The 21197-nt window shown below is 37.3% G+C and overlaps 1 protein-coding gene across 1 annotated transcript in view; it reads right to left on the bottom strand.

Annotated features, from left to right (window-relative positions):
- The window catches only part of CFAP61 (cilia and flagella associated protein 61), a 551989-nt gene that overhangs the window by 521596 nt on the left and 9196 nt on the right, over positions 1–21197 (bottom strand). Inside the window, exons 2-5 of the mRNA XM_036245530.1 lie at positions 14120–14270; positions 11074–11150; positions 9221–9288; positions 8863–8989 (exon numbers count right to left, since the gene is read on the bottom strand). Of these exons, the coding sequence (XP_036101423.1) occupies positions 8863–8989; positions 9221–9288; positions 11074–11150; positions 14120–14270 (423 nt within the window). The remainder of the gene's footprint in view (positions 1–8862; positions 8990–9220; positions 9289–11073; positions 11151–14119; positions 14271–21197) is intronic.

The raw sequence follows: 21197 nt of genomic DNA, 5'->3' as shown, positions 1-21197 counted from the left end.
GAAAGAGGACACCAAATTGAGACTGGACAGTAGCCATCTTACTCAAAGAGCCCCTTATCAAAGCCCTGGGGAGAAGCAATGGTCCCTCCTTCAGGAATTAAACACCACCAGGCCAAGCCTGAGAAATGCAAGTTGAGGTTCATTAACAGCTAGAGACTACCAGCAAGCAAGGGGAGAGCAGGGGGAGTGATTTCCCCATCCACTTACCCTGTATACGTGAGGGGTTTCTCATTCAGCTGAGGGCTACAACCCAAGGCTCATCAAATAACTGAGACTAATAGCCTGCAGGCAAAAGCTAGAGGATAACTGAACTTTTCCTTGGCCTGCAAATATACCCAGGAAAATAGGACTTGACAGTGGTGTTTAATATGGGCCCTCCCACACTCATCCAAACCCAGTAGAGGGAGCCACAAAAGTAGACCACCAACACCCACAGGAAAAATTTGGTAGGCTCCAAAACCCACTGAGATAGCCAAAATGGTGAAACAAAACAAAAAAAAATCCCAAATAAAAGAATAAGAGAATTCTATAGAAAAAGAGATAAATGAAATGGAATTAAGCAAGTTATCAGTGGTAGAGTTCAGATTAATGATGATGAGGAAGCTCAAAAGCATGAGTAAAAAGCTCAATAGCATGAGTACAGATATAGAAACACTAAAAAATCGACCAATTGGAAATGAGAAACAACCAAGTGGAAATGAAGAATGACATAGCAGAAATAAAGAACACATTAGAAGGAATAAACAGCAGAGTAGAAGATGCCAAGGAGAGGATTAGTGAATTAGAAGACAGGGTAAAAACATCACCCAATCAGAGAACCAAAAAGAAAAAAAAAAAAAAAAACAATTAAAAAACAGGAAGACAGCTTAAGAGAACTATGGGACAATAAAAAATGTAAAAACATCCACATCATAGGAGTTTCAGAAGAAGAGGAAAACGAGCAATGGTTAGAGTATATATTTGAAGAAATCGTGACAGAAAATTTCCCTAACTTGGTGAGGGGAAAAGGCATACAAGTTCAAGAAACACAGAGAGTCCCAAGTAAGAAGAACCCAAGCAGGCCCACACCAAAACACATAATAATTAAAATGACAAAAATTAAAGACAAAGAGAGAATCCTAAAGGCAGCACAAGACAAGCAACAGATTACCTACAAAGTCACCCCGTAAGGCTATCAACTGTCTTCTAAACAAAAACATTACAGGCTAGAAGGGAATGGCATGAAGTAATCAAGGTAATGAAAAAAAAGGATCTGAATGTTAGACTACTTTATCCAGTAAGGCTATCATTCAAAATAGAAGGTCAAATATATATTAGCACCAAACCATCCCTGCAAGAAATGTCAAAAGGACTGTTGTAATAAGAAGAAGAAGTAGGAAGAGAAACATAACCATAATTTTTAAAATGGCAATAAATAAGTACATATCAATAATAACTTCAAATGTAAATGGATTAAATGCTCCAGTAAAAAGACACAGAGTAGCTGAATAAATAAGAAAGCATGACTCATATAAATGTTGTTTACAAGAGACCCACCTAACAACAAAAGACTCACATAGGTTGAAAATGAAGAGATGAAAAAATTTTTTCTAAGCAAACGGAAAGGAAAAGAAAGCTGGGGTAGCAATATTCAAATTTGATAAAATATACCTCAGAATGAAGGCCATACCTAGAGACAAAGAAGGCCACTACATAATATTGAAAGGATCTATCCAACAGGAGGATACAACCTTGGTAAACATATATGCAGCCAAAACACGAGCACCAAAGTACACGAGAAAACTGAAGGACTTCAAAGGAGAAATCAACAGCAACACAACCATAGCAGGATATCTCAACACACCACTGACATCACAGGATTGATCCTCTAGACAAAAAAATAATAAGGAAACACATATTCTAAATAATGCACTAGATCAAATGGATTTAATAAATATCTACAGAGGATTATACCCAAAACTGCAGAATTCACATTCTTCTCAAGTGAACTTGGGACATTCTCAAACAGACCACTAGTTAGGACACAAACTCAGTTTCTACAAGTTCAAGAAGATTGAAATCATATCAAGCATCTTCTCAAATCACAATGGCATGAATCAAGACATCAATTCCAATAAAAACACTCAAAAACATTCAAACACATGGAGGGTAAACACCATGTTGTTAAACAATGAAAGGGTTTCCAAGGAGATCAAAAAAGACGTTTAAAACTACCTGGAGACCCTTAGTTAAACTCACCAAAAAACAAAGAGAGAGAACCCAAATACACAAAATAAGAAATGAAACAGGAGAGATAACAACTGACACCACAGAAATACAAAAGATCGTTAACAACTTACTATAAACAATTATATGGCAACATATTCGACAATCTAAGTGAAATGGACAAATTTCTAGAAACACATAGTCTCCCAAAACTGGATCAGGAAGAGATAGAAAACTTGAACAGACCAATAACAATAGAAGAAATTGAAGATGTAATCAAGACTCTCCCAGCAAACAAAAGCCCAGGCCCGGATGGCTTCACAGGGGAGTTTTACCGAACATTCAAAGAAGAACTAATACCCATTCTCCTCAAACTATTTCAAAAAATTCAAGAAGAAGGAAGACTTCCAAACTCCTTTTATGAAGCCAGCATAATTCTAATTCCAAAACCAGAAAAAGACAGAACAAAGAAAGAAAACTACAGGCCAATATCCCTGATGAACATAGATGCCAAAATCCTGAACAAAATACTAGCAAATCAGATCCAGTAATACACCAAAAAAGTTATCCACCATGACCAAGTGGGAGTCATCCCAGGGATGCAAGGCTGGTACAATATTCGCAAATCCATAAATGTGATACACCGCATAAATAAAATGAAGAATAAAAACCACATGATAATATCAATAGATGCTGAAAAAGCTGTCGACAAAATCCAGCATTCATTTCTGATAAAAACGCTCAGCAATGTGGGAATAGAGGGATCATATCTAGACATAATAAAGGCCATATATGAAAGACCTACAGCCAACATCATACTCAATGGGCAAAAACTAAAAGCATTTCCCTTAAGAACAGGAACAAGGCAAGGATGCCCACTTTTGCCGCTCCTATTTAACATAGTACTGGAAGTCTTAGCCACAGCAATCAGACAGGAAGAAAAAATAAAAGGGATCCAAATTGGAAAAGAGGAAGAGAAATTGTCATTATTTGCAGATGACATGGTACGACACATAGAAAACCCCAAAGACTCCATCAAAAGTTTACTAGACTTAATAAATGAATTTGGCAAAGTAGCAGGATACAAAATTAACGTCAAGAAATCAATGGCACTCTTATACACCAATGATGAACTCACAGAAAGAGAAACTAAGAAAACAATCCCATTTACCATTGCAGAAAAAAAAATTAAGATACCTAGGAATAAACTTAACCAAAGAAATAAAGGACCTATTCGCAGAAAACTACAGGTCATTGAAAAAAGAAATAGAGGAAGATATAAAAAAGTGGAAGCACATACCCTGTTCATGGATTGGGAGAATTAACATCATTAAAATGTCCATAGTACCCAAAGTAATCTATAGATTCAACGCAATCCCCATCAAAATGCCAACGGCATACTTCACAGAATTAGAACAATTACTTCAAAAGTTCATATGGAACCAAAAAAAGGCCTCGAATAATCATAGCAATCTTGAAAAGGAAGAACAAAGTTGGAGGGATCACAATACCAGATTTCACGTTATACTACAAAGTCACTGTAATCAAAACAGCCTGGTACTGGCACAAGAACAGGCATAGACCAGTGGAACAGAACAGAGAACCCAGAAATGGACCCAAGGCAATATGCTCAATTAATATTTGACAAAGGTGGCAAGAGCATACAGTGGAGTAAGGACAGCCTCTTTAATAAATGGTGCTGGGAAAATTGGACAGCTACTTGCAGAAAATGAAACTAGACCATCAACTTACACCCTACAAAAGAATAAACTCAAAATGGATAAAAGACTTAAATGTAACTCATGAATCCATAAAAATCCTAGAAGAGCCTGTAGGCAACAAAATTTCAGACATCATACGCAGCAGAATTTTTACTGACACATCATCTAAGAAACAAAGGACAAAATGAACACATGGGACTATATCAAACTCAAAAGCTTCTGCACAGCAAAAGATACAATCATCAAAATGAAAAGGCTAGCCACTGTATGGGAGAGCATAATTACCAATGATATATCAGATAAGGGGTTAATTTCCAATACATATAGAGTGCTTATACAACTCCACAAAAGAAAGACAAAGAATCACATTAAAAAATGGGTAGAGGAACTAAATAGACACCTCTCCAATCAGGACATACAAATGGCTAAGAAACATATGAAGAAATGCTCATCATCACTAATCATCAGAGAGATGCAAATTAAAACAACAATGAGGTATCACCTCACACCTGTCAGAATGGCCGCCATCAACAAATCATCAAACAACAAGTGTTGGCGAGGGTGTGGCAAAAAGGGGACTCTAGTGCACTGCTGGTGGGAATGCAGACTGGTGCAGCCACTATGGAAAACAATATGGTGTTACCTCAAAAAAGTAAAAATTGAACTTCTATTTGACCCAGTGATTTCACCTCTAGGAATATACCCTAAGAAGCCTCAAACACCAATTCTAAAAAATGTATGTACCCCAATGTTTGTAGCAGCACTATTTACAATCGCTAAGATCTGGAAACAGCCCAAGTGTCCATCAGTAGACGAATGGATAAAAAAGCTGTGGTACATATACATAATGGAGTACTATGCAGCTGTTAGAAAGAAAGATCTCTTGTCCCTTGAGACTACATGGAGGGACCTGGAAAGTATCATCCTAAGTGAGACAAGCCAAACAGAGAAAGACAAGTTTCATATGATCTCACTTATTTGTGGAATATAATGAACATAACAGTCTGAGGAATGGGGTAGTCCCAGAGATGCAGAAGTGGGGTACAGACTGACAATCCCCTAAAGAGGGGTGTGGTAGGGGGAGATAAACCACAGAACTTATATGCATGTATGCATGAACAGTGGACATGGACAACAAACTGGGGATAGGGCGGGGAGGGAGGAGGAGGGGGGAATCAGTGGGGGGAAAAGGAGAAACATCTGTAACAAAAATTAATTAATAAAAATGAATAAATAAAAAAAAAATCAAAATAAATAAATAAATAAATAAATCTACCTGGAAACCAATGAAAACAAACACACAACAGCACAAAATCTGTGGGATACAGCAAAAACAGTCCTGAGAAGGAAGTTCATGGCACTACAGGCCTACCTCGAGAAACAAGAAAAATTTCTAATTGACTATCCGATCCTTCAATTTAAAGAACTAGAAAGTAAAACAAAAACAAAAACCCAGGGCAAGTAGAAAAAAGAAATAGTCAGAGCAGAAAAAACAACATACAGACTAAAAAAACAATTCCAAAAATCGATGAAACAAAGAGCTGGTTCTTTGAAAAGATAAACAACATTGATGGACCCTTAGCCAGATTTACCAAGAAACAAAAGAGAAGAACCCAAATAAACAAAATCAGAAATGAAAGAGGAAAATTAACAACTGACCACAGAAATACAAAGAATTGTTTAAAAAATAGTATGAGCAAATTGGACAATCTAGGCGAAATGGCCAAATTTCTAGAATCACACAGTCTCCCAAAACTGAACCAGGAAGAGAGAAAATTTGAGCAGACCAATAACAACTAAGGAAATTTATAACGTAATCAAGAAATTCACAGCAAACAAAAGCCCCGGCCCACAGAGCAGTTTTACCAAACATTCTAAAGAGAACTAACACCCATTCTTCTCAAACCATTCCAAAAAATTCAAGAAGAAAGAAGACTTCCAAACTCATTTTATGAAGTAACGTACTCAATGGGCAAAAACTAAAAGCATTTCCCTTAAGAACAGGAACAAGACAGGGATACCCACTTTTGCCACTCTTATTTAACATACTATTGGAAGTCTTAGCCACAGCAATTAGATGTGAAGAAAAAACAAAAGGGATCCAAATTGGAAAAGAGCAAGTGAAATTGTCATTATTTGCAGATGACGTGATATTGTACATAGAAAACCCTAAATACTCCATCAATAATCGACTAGATTTAATAAATGAATTTGGCAATAGCAAGATACAAAATGAACATCAAGAAATTGATGGCATTCTTATATATCAATAATGAACTCACAGAAAGAGAAACTAAATTTAAAAAAAGTCCCATTTACCATAGCAGCAAAAAATTAAGATACCTAGGAATAAACTTAACCAAAACAGTAAAGGACCTGTTTGCAGAAAACCACAGGACATTGAAAAAAGAAATAAGCCCTGGTCAGTTTGGTTCAGCAGTTAGAGAGTTGGCCCGGGGACCAGGCACATACCTCCGTTGCAGTTTGTCCCCGGCCCTGGTTGGGGTCATGTGGGTGGTAACCACTCGATGTGTCTCTCTCACATCGATGTTTCTCTTTCTCTTTCTCCCTCATTCCTTCCTACTCTATATTCAAAAGCCTTGCACTCTTTGTTTGGAATTGAGCAGTTTCTTTGTTATAATGGCTTGAATACGTGGATTGATTACTCTGTCAGTTATCAAGAAATAGGTTGAATTTGACACAGGATATTTTAAACATAAGTTCAGGAGATATCATTCATTAACACGGGATAATTCCAGCATTTCACACTGAGGGAAAGGGTTTACTTTGAATTCTCTGCAGAAAACAGGTATCTACACCTTATGTTAATGTGCAAATCGGTACAAACAGTGAAATGTATGATGGATCCATGGCATGACACTGATTCATTTGGTAACACCTTTAGAGAATGTATGTAGAACTGAATAGGGAATAGATTTCCATGACCTGAACATTGCTCTAACCAAAATGTTTCATTTCTGCAGCCCAGCCTTTATTTGACATCAAGATGATTTGTAGACTCTTCCAGGCAAACAACTCATATCCAAGGCTAAAACGTAGTATGTTGAAAAGTTACCTCTTCATCTCATACAAATTGACTTTTCTTGTCATATAGGAAAGAAGGCAGACACCTGCATTTACTTACAACACTGTATAACTTTCCAATGTAAACTACGCCACGCATACCGGGCATAATTAGTGTGTAACTAATTGAAATTGATACCCAGGTCAACTGTACAAGTGCATTTTCTCTAGAACACTCCTCTTGTTCTAATTCACAGAGAAATGCAATGTGAAAAACCCATGGTATTGTCAGTGTCTTCAAATTTATGTATTTACTCCTTGGATGTACACATCAAATTTTTAAACTACATCACTTTAGATGTGTTCAGATTCATTGTTTCAAGAATGGCACATGTGTAACAGAAGTAGTTATCAATCTTTCCATTAATTCATTCTAGACCATATGTTGGTTCACTGTTCTGAGTAAGAATTATGCAAAACAAACTGCTACAGAAGAAACCATACTTATTCCAAGGATCGCCTTCAAAAATGGGCTTCAATATGATCCAATCTCTGAAACCATTACAAACACAGAACACAAAAAGGGATAACTTTTGATTCTACACATAAGTGTTCCCTGTACTAGTTGTTCTTTTCATGAGATGACTGGATCTCTCCACACAATGAGGAGAGTGTATATTAAAGTGTTTCACATTACTCTTGCCAAGATCTGTGCATGTCCTTAACCCAAATGGAAATATTCACTCATTCCAACATCTTTTTTACTAGAACATATATCTTTACACTTTCATTGCAAATGTACTTAACTTTCCAAGGTAAAACATGCCACTGAATGAATGTTGCCCCTGGCTCTCACAGAGTTTTGCCCATAATTCAGTATATCTAAGACTGCACCAGCAAGTCTTGTATCTCTCTGTATGGACCAAATAAAAGAAACTTACACTCCTAGGTTTTAGTGTGATTACACCTTAACAAATGGACATTTCTTAGATACTTAACCAAAAAAGCTTATGCTTTGAGAAGCCTCACGCTCTAGGCTTCATGGAAGTGAGTTTTGTGCAACTGAAGTGAAGAGTTCTAACACAGTTCATTTGGAATCCCACTTCTAGGAATATACCCTAAGAAGCCTGAAACACCAATCAGGAAGAATATATGTACCCCTATGTTCACTGAAGCACTATTTACAATCGCTAAGATCTGGAAACAGCCCATGTGTTCATCAATAGATGAGTGGATAAAAAAGCTGTGCTACATATACACAATGGAATACTAGGCAGCTGTAAGAAAGAAAGATCTCTTATCCTTTGAGACGACAAGGAGGAACTTGGAGAGTATTATGCTAAGAGAAATAGCCAATCAGAAAAAGGCAAATATCACATGCTCTCACTTATTTGTGAAATATAATGAACAAAATAGACCCAGAGACATAGAAGATACAGACTGACAAACCTCAGAGGAGGTGGCCCAAGGGGGAGGGAAGAGATATGCCAAAGAACTTATATGCATATATGCATAACCAATGGACATAGACAACAATGCTATGAGGGGTGGGAGTCAGGAATGGCAGGAAGGTGTCAAAGAGGGGAAAGAGAAACATTTGTAACAAAGTAAATTAATTATGGGAAAAGAATACTCATAAAAAATCAAAAAACAAAAAGAAACCCATAAGTAGTAAATCTAAAAGTTTGTCAACTACATAGCACCAAAGGTGTTTCATCAGATACTTAGTTCCACAAATTACTGTTATCATGGGGAACTGTAAACATCTTCAAATGAAGCGATGCTTATGGGTATTATAAAACAATTCAATCCAAGCTATAACCACTTACAGTAAAATTGACAATTTAAAAACTTTTCATGAGGTAACTGTAGGGTGAAGCTTAGGTAACAAAAGGCGCTGGTCCAAACTTACCTGGCTTTGCGAATGTGCAGCTGAGGGTAATGGCTATGTCTGTGACATATATGTACAGCAAAGTCCTCATCATATGTCAGACTCGGAATGTTCCCCACTTGGTCAAACACAGTTATAAGAGTTGAGCCTAAATCACAGAGACAAAGAAATGTGGCCGCGTTTTACCAAGGAATAACTAGAACTTCAAAACAAAATGTAGTTTCCATTCTAAATTGTGCTTTAATTGTTACAATCAAATAGGCACATGATACATTGTGGACCTAGAGACTATTCTTATTTCCCATTCACCAAAGCACCATTTGAAACATGAATGTACTATATTACCAACTAGGGACAGAGATAGTGGAGCAGACCTTACCTAGGCTCATGTAGGATGGCACTATAAGAAAGATGAAGTGCAGTTCTGGCACTGCCTTAAACACGGTTCTGGCAAGAGAAAGAAAGGGCAGGCCGAGTATTAATAACCAAGCAACCCCATTAGCTGACACCTGATTGAGACAAATGCTTTCACTAAACAAATGAGGTGTTCATACATCCATTTGCCCTCCTTTGCTCCCTGCCTACCAAGGCAAGATCATCTCCAAGGTGATTTTTCTTCTCTACTTTTCCTTGGATTCCAACAGCCCTTTTTCTATCTTTCTATGGAGGCAGAAAGAATAAAGGGTGCCATGTTCATGCAGCACACCAGAGTTCTGCAAATATTAACCTTTGACCTGGCATCTGGATGGTCTGGTGTGACATTTCAAGTGTGACTTGAAAGCTGAGGCAGGCCACCAATCCCAGATGTCTGTTCAGGCTAACAGCAACACATCACTGTAACCCAGTAGCCCCACTCACCATATTTCAGTGTGTCATATTATTCAGGATGCTTCTACAGTCATGTTAATAAAAATTTCTAAAGATAAGATTGAGGAAAGCTATATTTAGAAACATCCAAATTTGTGACTCTTTACTTACCCCAAATCCATGTTTTTAAATGACTGAACTACTCTTAGCCTCAAACGATGGCAGTTAAAGACGTATGATGAAGGATGTATCAATTCAAAGAAATATATTTTCATTCAGAAATATCACTACTATTCCATAAATGCTTTAATATAGCCATAAATTACAAGTAAATTTAACACCTCAAAGAGTTTCATGTCCTTTAAAAATATTTTAATATTACAGGCCCCCTATATCCACAAGTTCTATATGTATGGATTCAATCAACCACAGATCAAAAATATATTTTATAAAAGTGTTACATTGCTGCTGAAGTGTACAATGTAGTTAGGCCTACAATGGTTGCATCTGTACTGAACATGAACAGACTTTTTTTTCTTGTCATTATTCCCTAAACAAGAGTATAACAAATATTCATAAGAGTATAACAAATACAATTTCTATTGTACTAGGGTATTATAAGTAATCTAGAGATGATTTAAAGTTTATGTGAGATTTCTAGGAATATATCCTACGAAGCCTGAAACACCAATCAGAAAGAATATATACACCCCTATGTTCATAGCAGCACTATTTACAACTGCTAAGATCTGGAAACAGACCAGGTGTCAATCAACAGATGAATGGATAAAAAAGCTGCAATACATATACACAATGGAATACTGTATATGCAGCTGTAAGAAAGAAAGATATGTTATCCTTTGAGCTGACGTGGATGGACCTGGAAAGTACTATGTTAAGCAAAATAAGCCAATCAGAGAAAGACAAATATCATATGATCTCACTTATTTGTGGAATATAATGAACAAAATAAGCTGATGAACAAAATAGACTCAGAGACATAGAAGTAGGGTACAGACTGACAAACCTCAGAAATGGGAGATGGGGAAAAGGGAAGAGATAAACCAAAGAACTTATATGCATATATGCATAACCAATGAACATAGACAACAATGCTGTGGGAGGGGGGGATCAGGAGGAGGGTGTCAATGCGGAGGAAAGAAGAAACAACTGTAACAAAAATAAGTTAATAAAAAAATAAAGTATATATGAGGATTGCATAGATTACATGCAAATACTATGCCAGTTTATACAAAGGAATTGAGCACAGCAGATTTTGGTATCCACAGAGGTTCTAGAGCCAACCCCCTCAAGAGATGACTGTATCTATATGATCTCTTTCATGTCATTTTGGCATTAATGTTTCTGTCTATGGTGTTACTGCCAGCCCCCCAAGTCACCGTCTGCAAGGCCCCAGCCACTTACCGAATCATCTCTTTGCAGCAGCCAATAGAATACTCGTCCACGGCCACAAAGAGGTGCATGAACAATGTATTCAGAGGCTGCAGAAAAAAAAGAGGACATAATTAATGGCTGAGTAAGCATTCAGGCTAGAGCAGGGTGGGAGGTGGGAGGTGAGAGGTAAGAGGAGGGTTTGGGGGCAGTCACAGAAATAGAGCTGTGCTGTGTTTGTGGATGACATTTTGCATCTATAGTGATAAGACACCCAGGCAGTGTTCGAGCATTCTCTTGGACTCTGTTCACTGACTTCTGTCCTCCTGCTTCAGAATTATTCAAGGTAATAAAGACTGTAAATGAGTCCAGTGCAATTGGCTTTCCTTCCTGCCCCCACAAATGGGCTGTGGGCAGGGAGGCGCCTGCAGGGGAGTGAAATTGATTATTAACTCAATAGTCTCGTCCTGGGTGGAGTGGGGGGGATGGTTGTCTATGCCAAGCAAAAGACAATCACCCTTTCCCTGGGGCTCTTGAGTAAGCAGCTGCTGCTCTATTTAAGTGACAGGAGGGAAAGAGTCTCTTACGAATTTTAAGGATGGAAGGCAGATGCCACGTATGAACCCAATGGCTTGTTTTGTTCAACATTCCCAGAGTCAGAATCAAATGTTACTCTTGGATTCAGAAAACCTGGGAGATGAAAACTCATAGTAGCAAGATTCTAACATGACTTTCAGGTTAAATCTTTCAGGTTTTTAAAGAGCTATGTCTTGTAACTTCTGAAGATTTCTTACATGGCCTAAATAATGAACAGTTGTTCTATACATCCACACATCAGTCTGCTCAACTCCATACCCTTGTGTGTATGAGAAAATCTTCAAATTCTAGAGATAATGTGAGGTGGTTGACTAGTGAGGGTAGTGCTTGTACCTAGATCAGGACTGTCTGCATTTCTTGTTTTCTGAACAATTGTATAGATGGCCTTGGGTACCATCTACACATCCATGTGCCTCAGTCTCCTCTCCCGTCGGATGGCATGTGCCTTAGAACACTCAGAAAGAGCATTTATCAGGCATAAAATGGTTTGAGAAGTATCATGAGTTTGGTTCATGAGCTTTAAAACTCCCAAAAGTCAAATAACACAAACCCTAAAGCCCAGATGACAACAGCAGCAACAACAATGATACCAATGTAAGCACTTTCGGTGCATTAAGTCATCTAAATCCCATAGAGCCTTATTTAATATCTGCTTTACATTCCAAACAGGACTAGCCTTAAGAGTACATGGTTTATTACTTGGCTGATTTATCCCTCAAATTCTCTCTTCCATCAATAGTATTATAATTCAAAATTTGGTATTTAGCTTTGAGATAAAAATTATTATTTCAGTTGCAAATATCCCTGGGATAGGTAAATATATTAAACCTTAAGGATGTAGAACAATGCTCTCAAATAGAAAAATATTTTGAGTCACAAATGCAAGCCACATATGTAATTTCAAATTGCTAGTAGACATAGTTAAAAAGAGTAAAAATAAACAAGTGAAATTAATTTTTAATATTTTAACTAACCTAATATATTCAAGTTATCATTTTAATAAGTAATCAATATAAAAATTGTTAGAGATATTTTACACTATTTTTTTCTACTATTTGAAATCTGAAGTATATATTATACTTATAGCACATCTCAATTCAGACTAGCCACATTTCAAGTGCTCAGTAGTTACTTATGGCTGGACAGCCGAGCTCTATACTATTGGAGGAAGTAGTTTAAAAAGAAACAATCTTGAGAACAAGAAAAAGAACAAAGGAGAAAGAATGTCTGAGTAATGGTATTAATTTATAATTTTCACAAAGGTAAAAGTGTGATCCTAATGCAAATATAAAATGCATACACATCAGAGTTTTATTCAACCCATCAATTAATGAGATGACCAATAAAATAATAAAAATGATTCATTTCACTTGAGATGCTGGCTACTTTAGGCAATTTAATGAAAGAATATTTTAAAATATTATTGGGTATATACAAAATAGTTAATGTCCTACTGGGCCATAGCCAAAACCTTTGAGATTATCTCTTCCACTAGATAGAAATTATTTACATCTCAAATGGATAAACATCTACAAGTTAATCACTGTTCTTACAGAACTATAAAATAGCACAGTCAATAGACAGTCAATCAAAGTACAAGTATTGATTGAAAGGATCTTTCTGTACTATTTCTAAGTTTGAAATCATTTTCCTGACAATGGCAACTGGATGTACAAGGTGGTGAAGTAAAGAAGAGCATAGTGGACAAGGGGAAGGCACTATCCAGCTGAATATGTGCTGGATAATGTGCTGGTGTGTGTTTGCAGGCATGTATGCATGCATATGAACTCGCTCATGTTCTCAATTGACATCCCCCAGGGCCCTGGGGACACACTATTGAATTCCACTACAAGCAGGTGTACTGTCCAAAGTTGCAGCCTCTGGCTCTCCACAGAAACTGGGGCCAGACACTGGCCTGGCTCTGGCAGGCCAAGGGCAGGAAAAGCTCAGATGTACCAGCTATCAAGGCCCAACTCCCTCGGAACTGCTGACCTGGATGCTATTAGCCAACAGGTACCCACAGCTAGAAGACATCAAATGAACCAGAATCCAAAAAGGCACTTTAAAAATTATAGAGTGTGACAGAGATCTGAGGCTTTTTTCATTATTACTGAGGCAAATATGTAGATGGAAGGTGCTCTCCCAATATATCAAAGATTTGGATACAGATGCTTGGAGCACAGTGTGGAAACCTAGAAAGTAGTGACACTCCACTAATTCCTTGACTCCCACTCCTCAGCAGCAGAGTATGACTTGGGCCTGGCCAGCAACTGTCTGATCTTGCTATTACCTACCTTTTCTATCCCCACAGACCCACTTCTCCTCCCTACCAGATAACCTCATTTCTAACTGTCATGATGCCATATACTTTCTGTTGTGAGATTGGAACTGCTGAGTCTAAAACTGAAAAGACATATATGTAAGCACAGGACTTCCCTTCAAAATTAAGGCTGTTCTAATAAGCATGTGCATGCTTGCTTACTGTGCATGGTATTTCACTGTCAAGCTCCCGGAACACGGACACCCAGTCATCCTGTTTGGCCACATTCCAGTTGGGATAGTCCAGGAAGGTGGCCTGGGCCATGATCTCCTCCTTGTCATTATAGAGAGTGACAGCAAGGTTTGCCTTCTCCCTGTGGAAATGATCAAAATCGCACACACAAATAAGATTACTGAAAGTGAGATGAGGATATCATTTTCTCCCCATTTGCATACTGGAACTCAGCAACCACTGCATAAGGTATGATGATAACCATTGAAAGAGGTGGAAACAATGTGACAGCCAACTTTGGGAACATCTTTTAGGACATCTGGCACTATCAACAAAATTTTTACTGAAAACTATATTTCACTTTAAAGCCATTATATTCATGATATAAATTTTCCAATACCCTTCCCTTGGAGATTGGCTGGGAAAATTGTTTGACTGTAAAGTTTTCCCTGCTTGCTCCCTATTGCCAATACCACTGTGTTAGTCTAAGCACGTACAGTTAGCATGGCCAACTGTCCCAGTTTGACCAGGACTGATGTGCCCCGGACAGAGAACTGTCAGTACTACAACCAGAAAAATACTGGGAAAACTAGGATGAGTTGTTCACCTATGTGCAGCAGCATTCTTAACAATTTCTCCAAACCCTGAGCTAATTGATTCTTATGGAATCTGAGCATTAGCAGTATCACCTGATCTAACTGCAGTAATGGAACCCCTGAAGTGGTCTTGCTTAAGCTAATGGAATCCCACAAGTTAACAAAGACAAGGGAGGGGAAGTAGGTCTTCCAATTCTTCTGGTGACTTTCCCAAAGGGACGTCTTGATTGTCCCTCCCAACAGCTACCCTGTTGTGTGGCCTGTCACGACACCAAGAACATGACTTAAACACATTGAAATGCAATTTTCACTTTCTTAGCTGAGTGAAATCTACTGGTATCAAGTTGGAGGGGAAAAAAGTTCATGTTCCCTCAAAGAAGAAAAAAAAAAGTTATCTGTTCCTTATTAAGGGGACTAGATGAGAAGACAGCATATAACTGAAAGAGAAGAGACAATGGGGATAATAGAAAGTTATATATACTTTCCAGTTACATACCTATCATAAAATTATTTTTATTATTAGTTCAGTCAAAAATTAGAATGTACTCACAAGCAAGAAGAGAAAAAAATTATTTGAAATATCATCCTTAACACCACCTCCCATAGATAACCCTCTGTCAACATTTTGGTGTCTATCTCTCCAGAATTACCTTGGTTTGAGGGCAAAGTATATTGCCCTTGGTTTCAGAGTACATTGAAATGTACTTTGTGTGTTTTTTAAAATGAAATAGCACAACTCATACTGTTGGTAGCCCGTTTGTTTTTTTCCCATTTGACAGTATATTATTTTCCTAGAGCTGTTCACCAAAGAGCAGTTTCTCACACACATGTACTTTTTGTTCTAGTTTTTCTTTACTTTAAACCAAGTTCACTTTGGTTTAAGTAATTATATTTTAATAGAAAATTTACATCACTGTCATAAATGGAAAACCACTATGCCTTGCTAGAAATAGAGAATAACTATAAAAATAAAGACATAACATTTAAAACAAAAATGTCTTGTACACGTATCAAGTCAAATCACCTTAGGTACCACCAGAGATATGGGCAGTTTTGGGAAACATTGTGCTAAGGATATTGATCTCAGCACCTACAGCCACCATCCCCTCTCATAGGAAGTCACATACCACTGTCACAGGGGACTCCACCAAGGTTGCACCCAGTCCAAGGGCCCCACTAAAGCACTGACTATCATGGAAAAAAGCAGAAGACTAATGTCAGGTCCCAAGATTACAGCTTTCACACAAAGGGCTTAACAGCAGAAGAACACAGCACCCCCATCTCTCCAGGTGATTCACTGAAGCCCTACAGTGGCTTCCTCTAGCTCCTGGTCCTCTGGGCTCCCCTGCCCCAGGCTCCCAGAGCCATGACCTACAGTTTCATACTGAGAGTCCTCACTCAATTCAGATGAGAAAATACTCAGGATACAGGACTTCTCATATGTCAGCCATGATGATGGTGATGGTGGAGGAGAAAGCAGGCAAGGGCTGGCACAGGGCAACCACCATCCCCTCAGGGAAACAAGTGAAATGTGTTCCTGGAATCCCAATTTGAACTTGAAATGCATTTATCCATGGGAACCTAGAATGGCAGTTGTGTTCTGTAGTACAATTAGCAAAGTACTGTACCACACAGACATTATGGATTAAATAGGTTTTTGTGGGTTGGCCTGGAAAGCCAGCCACGAATAACTTTGTTTCAATGGGAAAATGCACTGCAATTTCCAAATGGCTGACTGCAAAAAGCAACTTCTGCAGCATGTATCCTTTGTATGTATAATTTGCACTTCGTATCACCTCTTAGCCATTAGGTCCTATATAAGGCAGGTAAAAATCACTGTAGGAGCAAAGAAGGGAGAGAAGAAAAACAGTAGAGGGAGAAGGTGTGTTTTTAAAGCTGGTTTATAATTATTCTTTATAATAAGCAAAATCGTAACCAAAGGAGCCATATTAAAATACACATGCATATATATTTCACACAGAATATGTTAAAGCTCAAAGATATTACCCACCAATATAAATCATAAGTCTTTTCATAGAGCAGTGTCTCACTTATTCAATTGGTTTAGGGAATTTTCCAAGTTCAGCCAAAACTCATTTTATTTAACTATAGTTGATAGAAACCTTAGTGAAAGTGTCCCCTTTTTCCTATTTGTTAAGCAGCACAAATGATACAACTCAGTGTTCTCTTTAAATCCAGTGCACACTGAACTGGAGCCACCAGGTCCCATCTCCCCCACTGCCCTGTGACAACTGCACTGGACAAGACTAATTCTGTTGGCCCTTTCCCCACTCATCTGCTATGCCCACTCTGCTCATTTTCTCCCCTAAAATTTAGCAGGGTTTTTAGGTGAGGTAAATTTTAGCCAGCAGTCAATAAAATGAAACTGAATAGATTAGAAAAGAAACCACCAGATTTAGAAATGCATGTAAAATAGGTCTGTAAGCCTCGAGATTGATCAGCATGGGGATAGGGAGTTACCTAAAATAAAAAATGAAAGACTATGAGCTGAGTAGCAGCTGCCTGGGGAGTTCAGGACATTAATGGAAATGTAAATTTACTTTTACTTCTGAAAAGATGCTGGTTTCTAAGGTTCATCACAATCTTCCGTTATAAGAATCCACTGAGATGGGGAAAATGTTTGCAGAGTAGTTTTGAGGCAGCTGATGATCATGCTAGGTGTGAAATACCTATTAGGTATCCAAACGTGACATCCACCAGGAAGGTGAAAAAATGAATTTGGAATCTAGGAGATTCTACCATAAATGTTAGATATTATTTTACATTTAAGTCTTAATTTCACCCAGAATTAATTTTTTTATATGCTATAGTTTGGTATTTACATTTATTCTGTTTTCGATACGGGTAACAAATTGCACCAGCACCATTTTGAATGTTACATCCTTTCCCCACTGGCTTTGTCATCATCACGTTTTAAAGCATGTATAGGTCTGTTTCTGGGATCTCTATCATGCCCCACTGGTCTTTTGTCAACTTCTTGACCATTACCACACTGGCCTAATTACTATACCTACAACAAGTCTTTAGTTGGACAAGCCTTCTCATCTGTTTTCTTCTTTCAGATTATTCTGGCCCTTTGCTCTCCCATATAAATTTACTATTATATTATCAACTTCAACAAATAATCCTGTTAGGAATTTGATTCAGGGAAGAATTAACTTCTTTATGATGTCTAAGAATGTGGTATAACTTTTCATTTATTTAGGTATTCCTTAATGTATTTCAATAAAGTTTGATAGTTTATCCCATAATGGGGTTGGAACTATTCTATCATTTTTTTTTACCCTTAGATATTTTATATTCTTTGGCATGAGTATAAATAGTATCTTCTTTTAAAATAATCCTAAGCATCTAATGCAATATATAAAAATGCAATTGTCTTTTGTTTAATGACTTAGTAGCCATTAACTTTAGTAACTTTAAACTTATGTATTAATTCTAATGATGTGTTTACATATTCCTTATGATTTTCTACATAGAGAATATATCACCTTCAAAAAATAAGTATTGTTTCTTCCTTTTGAATCCTAGCAGTTTTTATTTATTTTTCTTTTTTACTGTAATAGCTAGGATCTCCAGTTCAATGTTGAACAGAAGTCGGGACAACAGGCATCCTCACCCAGTTCCTTATAGTAAAAGGAATTCTTTTAATATTTTATCATTATTTATTATGTTTGTTAAACATTTTTATAGATGCCTTGAGCAGGTTATGGGAGTTCTCATATTCTTATTCTGTTAAGAGTTATTTAAGAATTGCCCTGGCCTGTTTGGCTCAGCAGTTGGGAGTGTTGGCCCACGGACTGGAGAGTCCCGGGTTCAGTTCCTGCTAAGGGCACATACCTTGGTTGCAGTTTGTCCCTGGCCCCAGTAGGGTTGTGTGGGTGGTAACCATTTGATGTGTCTCTCTGACATCAATATTTCTCTCTCTCTCTTCCTTCCTCTCCCCCTCCAGTTCTATCTGAAGATAAATGCAAAAATGTCCTCAGGTGAGGGGGAAAAAAGATTATGTAAGAATAAATGCTGAATTTTATCAAATGTTTTTCTTTATTGAGATGAGTATATTATTTTTCTTATTTAATCTGTTAATGTAGTGAATTAGATTAAATCAATTTTCAAATATTAAACCAACCTTGAATTCTGAGATCAATCAAATTTGATCAAGGTACATTATTGTTTTGGTATATTTCTATATTCCTTTCCTAATGTTTTGTTTTGAATTTTTGCATTTATATTCATAAACAAGATTGGATGTAATTTTCACCTCGTACTCTATGGGATATCAGCTGTTAACCTTCCTTTCTTATCTGTCCTTATCTGATTTTGATGTTACCATTATGCTACCTTCATAAACTGCCTTTCTGCTTCTAGGAAGTTCCATTCAGTTAGGATTTAACAAATTCTTGAATGTTTGGTACAACTGATTGTAAAGGCAGTTATGTTTGCTGTTTTATCAGTGGGAGGATTAAAAATTACCAATTCAATTTCTTTAATGGGTTTCTTTCACTTTTTAAGTTGACTTTAGAAAAATGTATTTTCTAAAAATTTATCCTTTCACCCACATTTTCAAATTTGGGGCATGAAGTTTATTAAATAGGTGTAAATCCAACCCCTTCAAAATCCCAAAAGCCTGAAAAACCAGAAAATTATCTTATAGCACAGTTGGCAGCAAAATCAAACTTAACATGGCATGAGATTATTCTATAGTCTTTATCCCATTTAGAGAATGTCCCTACATTTATGAAAAAAAAAAAAACTGAATTGTGTGATTATGTGGATGCACTCTAGTCCTTGCTGACAGAATTAAATGGTATTTGATAAATACAAGGAAATAATTTTTTTAAATTCTACATCCTGAAACACAACTACTCCCAAGGGACTTGACTAAGGAACTATTTGTCTATAATATCTTTTTATTACCTGCTTAAACTGCAACATGTTAGTTGTCCTTTTCACACTAACTTTCCTTTTTAATTTAACAATCTTTCTTTCTTGATTAATCTTGTCTGAAGCTTATTCTATTTTTAGCCTATTTTTTTTTTAATCCTCACCCAAAGACATCTTTACATTTTTTGTTCAGACAGAGTGGGAGGGAGAGAGAGAGAGAGAAACATCGATGTGAAAGGGACACATCAAGTGGATGCCACCTGCACGACCAACCAGGGCTGGGGACAAACTGCAACCGAGGTATGTGCCCTTAGCGGGAAACGAACCCAGGTCTCTCTGGACCACAGGCCAATGCTCTAACCACTGAGCCAAACCAGCCAGGGCATATTTTTAGCCTTTTTAAAGAATCAACTTTAGGCTTTGTTAATTCTTTACTGAATGTTTGTTTTATATTTCATTAATATATGCTCTCATCTTTTATTTTCCTTCATTCTGTTTTCTTTGAGTTGATTCAACTGTTCTTTTTCTAACTTAGAGGTAAACACAAAACATTAAAATTAGGCCTTTCTTCCCTTCTACTGGAAGCGTTTAAAGTTATAAGTTTCCTCTAAGACTTGCTATTTTGTTTATCCATTTCTGCATACCAAACTACTCCGAATCTAGTGGATGCTCCCTTTTTGCTTTATTTGCTCATGATTCTGTGGGTTAGAAATTCAGGCAGGGTACAGCAGAAGTATCTACTGAGCTGGAACTTCCAAGATGGTTTCTTCACTCACACACCTTATATTTCAGTGAAAGTGGCTCAAGTGGCTGAGGGCTGCTGCAATAACTAACCTGGGGCCTTGCTTCTTGCCATAAGCTTGATTCTCAGTTCTACCTCATGATATGGCTTCTCTATGTGGTCTCTCCAGAAGAGAAGCCAGACTTTCCATCTGGTGGTGCAAGGCTCCCAAGACACAAAATTGAATGCTGCCAGGCAGGCCCGGACCAGGCCAAGGCAGGAGAGGCATCCAGGCCTCAAAATTAGAGGAGGCACTCATTCTCAAGTTGGTACAGGGTCAGCACATGGAGTACCTTGGACACCTGGCATACACCCTAGTGCCAGCCCTGCTGACAGGCCATCTTAAGGATTGCACAGCATCACTTAATCACATTCTATTGGGTAAGTCACAGACCCAGCCCAGATTTAAAAGGTGGGAACTATAGCAGATGGGGTAAGAATGTAGTAGTATGAAGAAAATGGGAGGCATATCTGCTTTAGCTGCAGTATACAAAGTTAAATATATTTTATATGTATGTAGTATTATTCATATTTACATACATATAAATATATACCTAATATATAAATATATTTTAGTCTTCATTCAACTATTAATATATTCCAATTTTCATTTCTCTTCTTTGATCCATATTATTTATAAATGCATTTAAATTTTTTCAAAATATGGGTGTTTCTTAACTTTTTGTTACTGATTTCTAACTCCATTGCATTGTGGTCAAAAAATGTGTATGATACCAGCCACTGAAATTTTCTGGGCCTGTTATGTTTCCATTTGCAATATACTACA

The sequence above is a fragment of the Molossus molossus genome, unplaced genomic scaffold (assembly GCF_014108415.1).
Source record: "Molossus molossus isolate mMolMol1 unplaced genomic scaffold, mMolMol1.p scaffold_m16_p_6, whole genome shotgun sequence".
Lineage (NCBI taxonomy): Eukaryota > Metazoa > Chordata > Mammalia > Chiroptera > Molossidae > Molossus > Molossus molossus.
The sequence above is the reverse complement of the archived record's forward strand: the minus strand, read 5'-3'. Positions and strand labels throughout refer to the sequence as shown.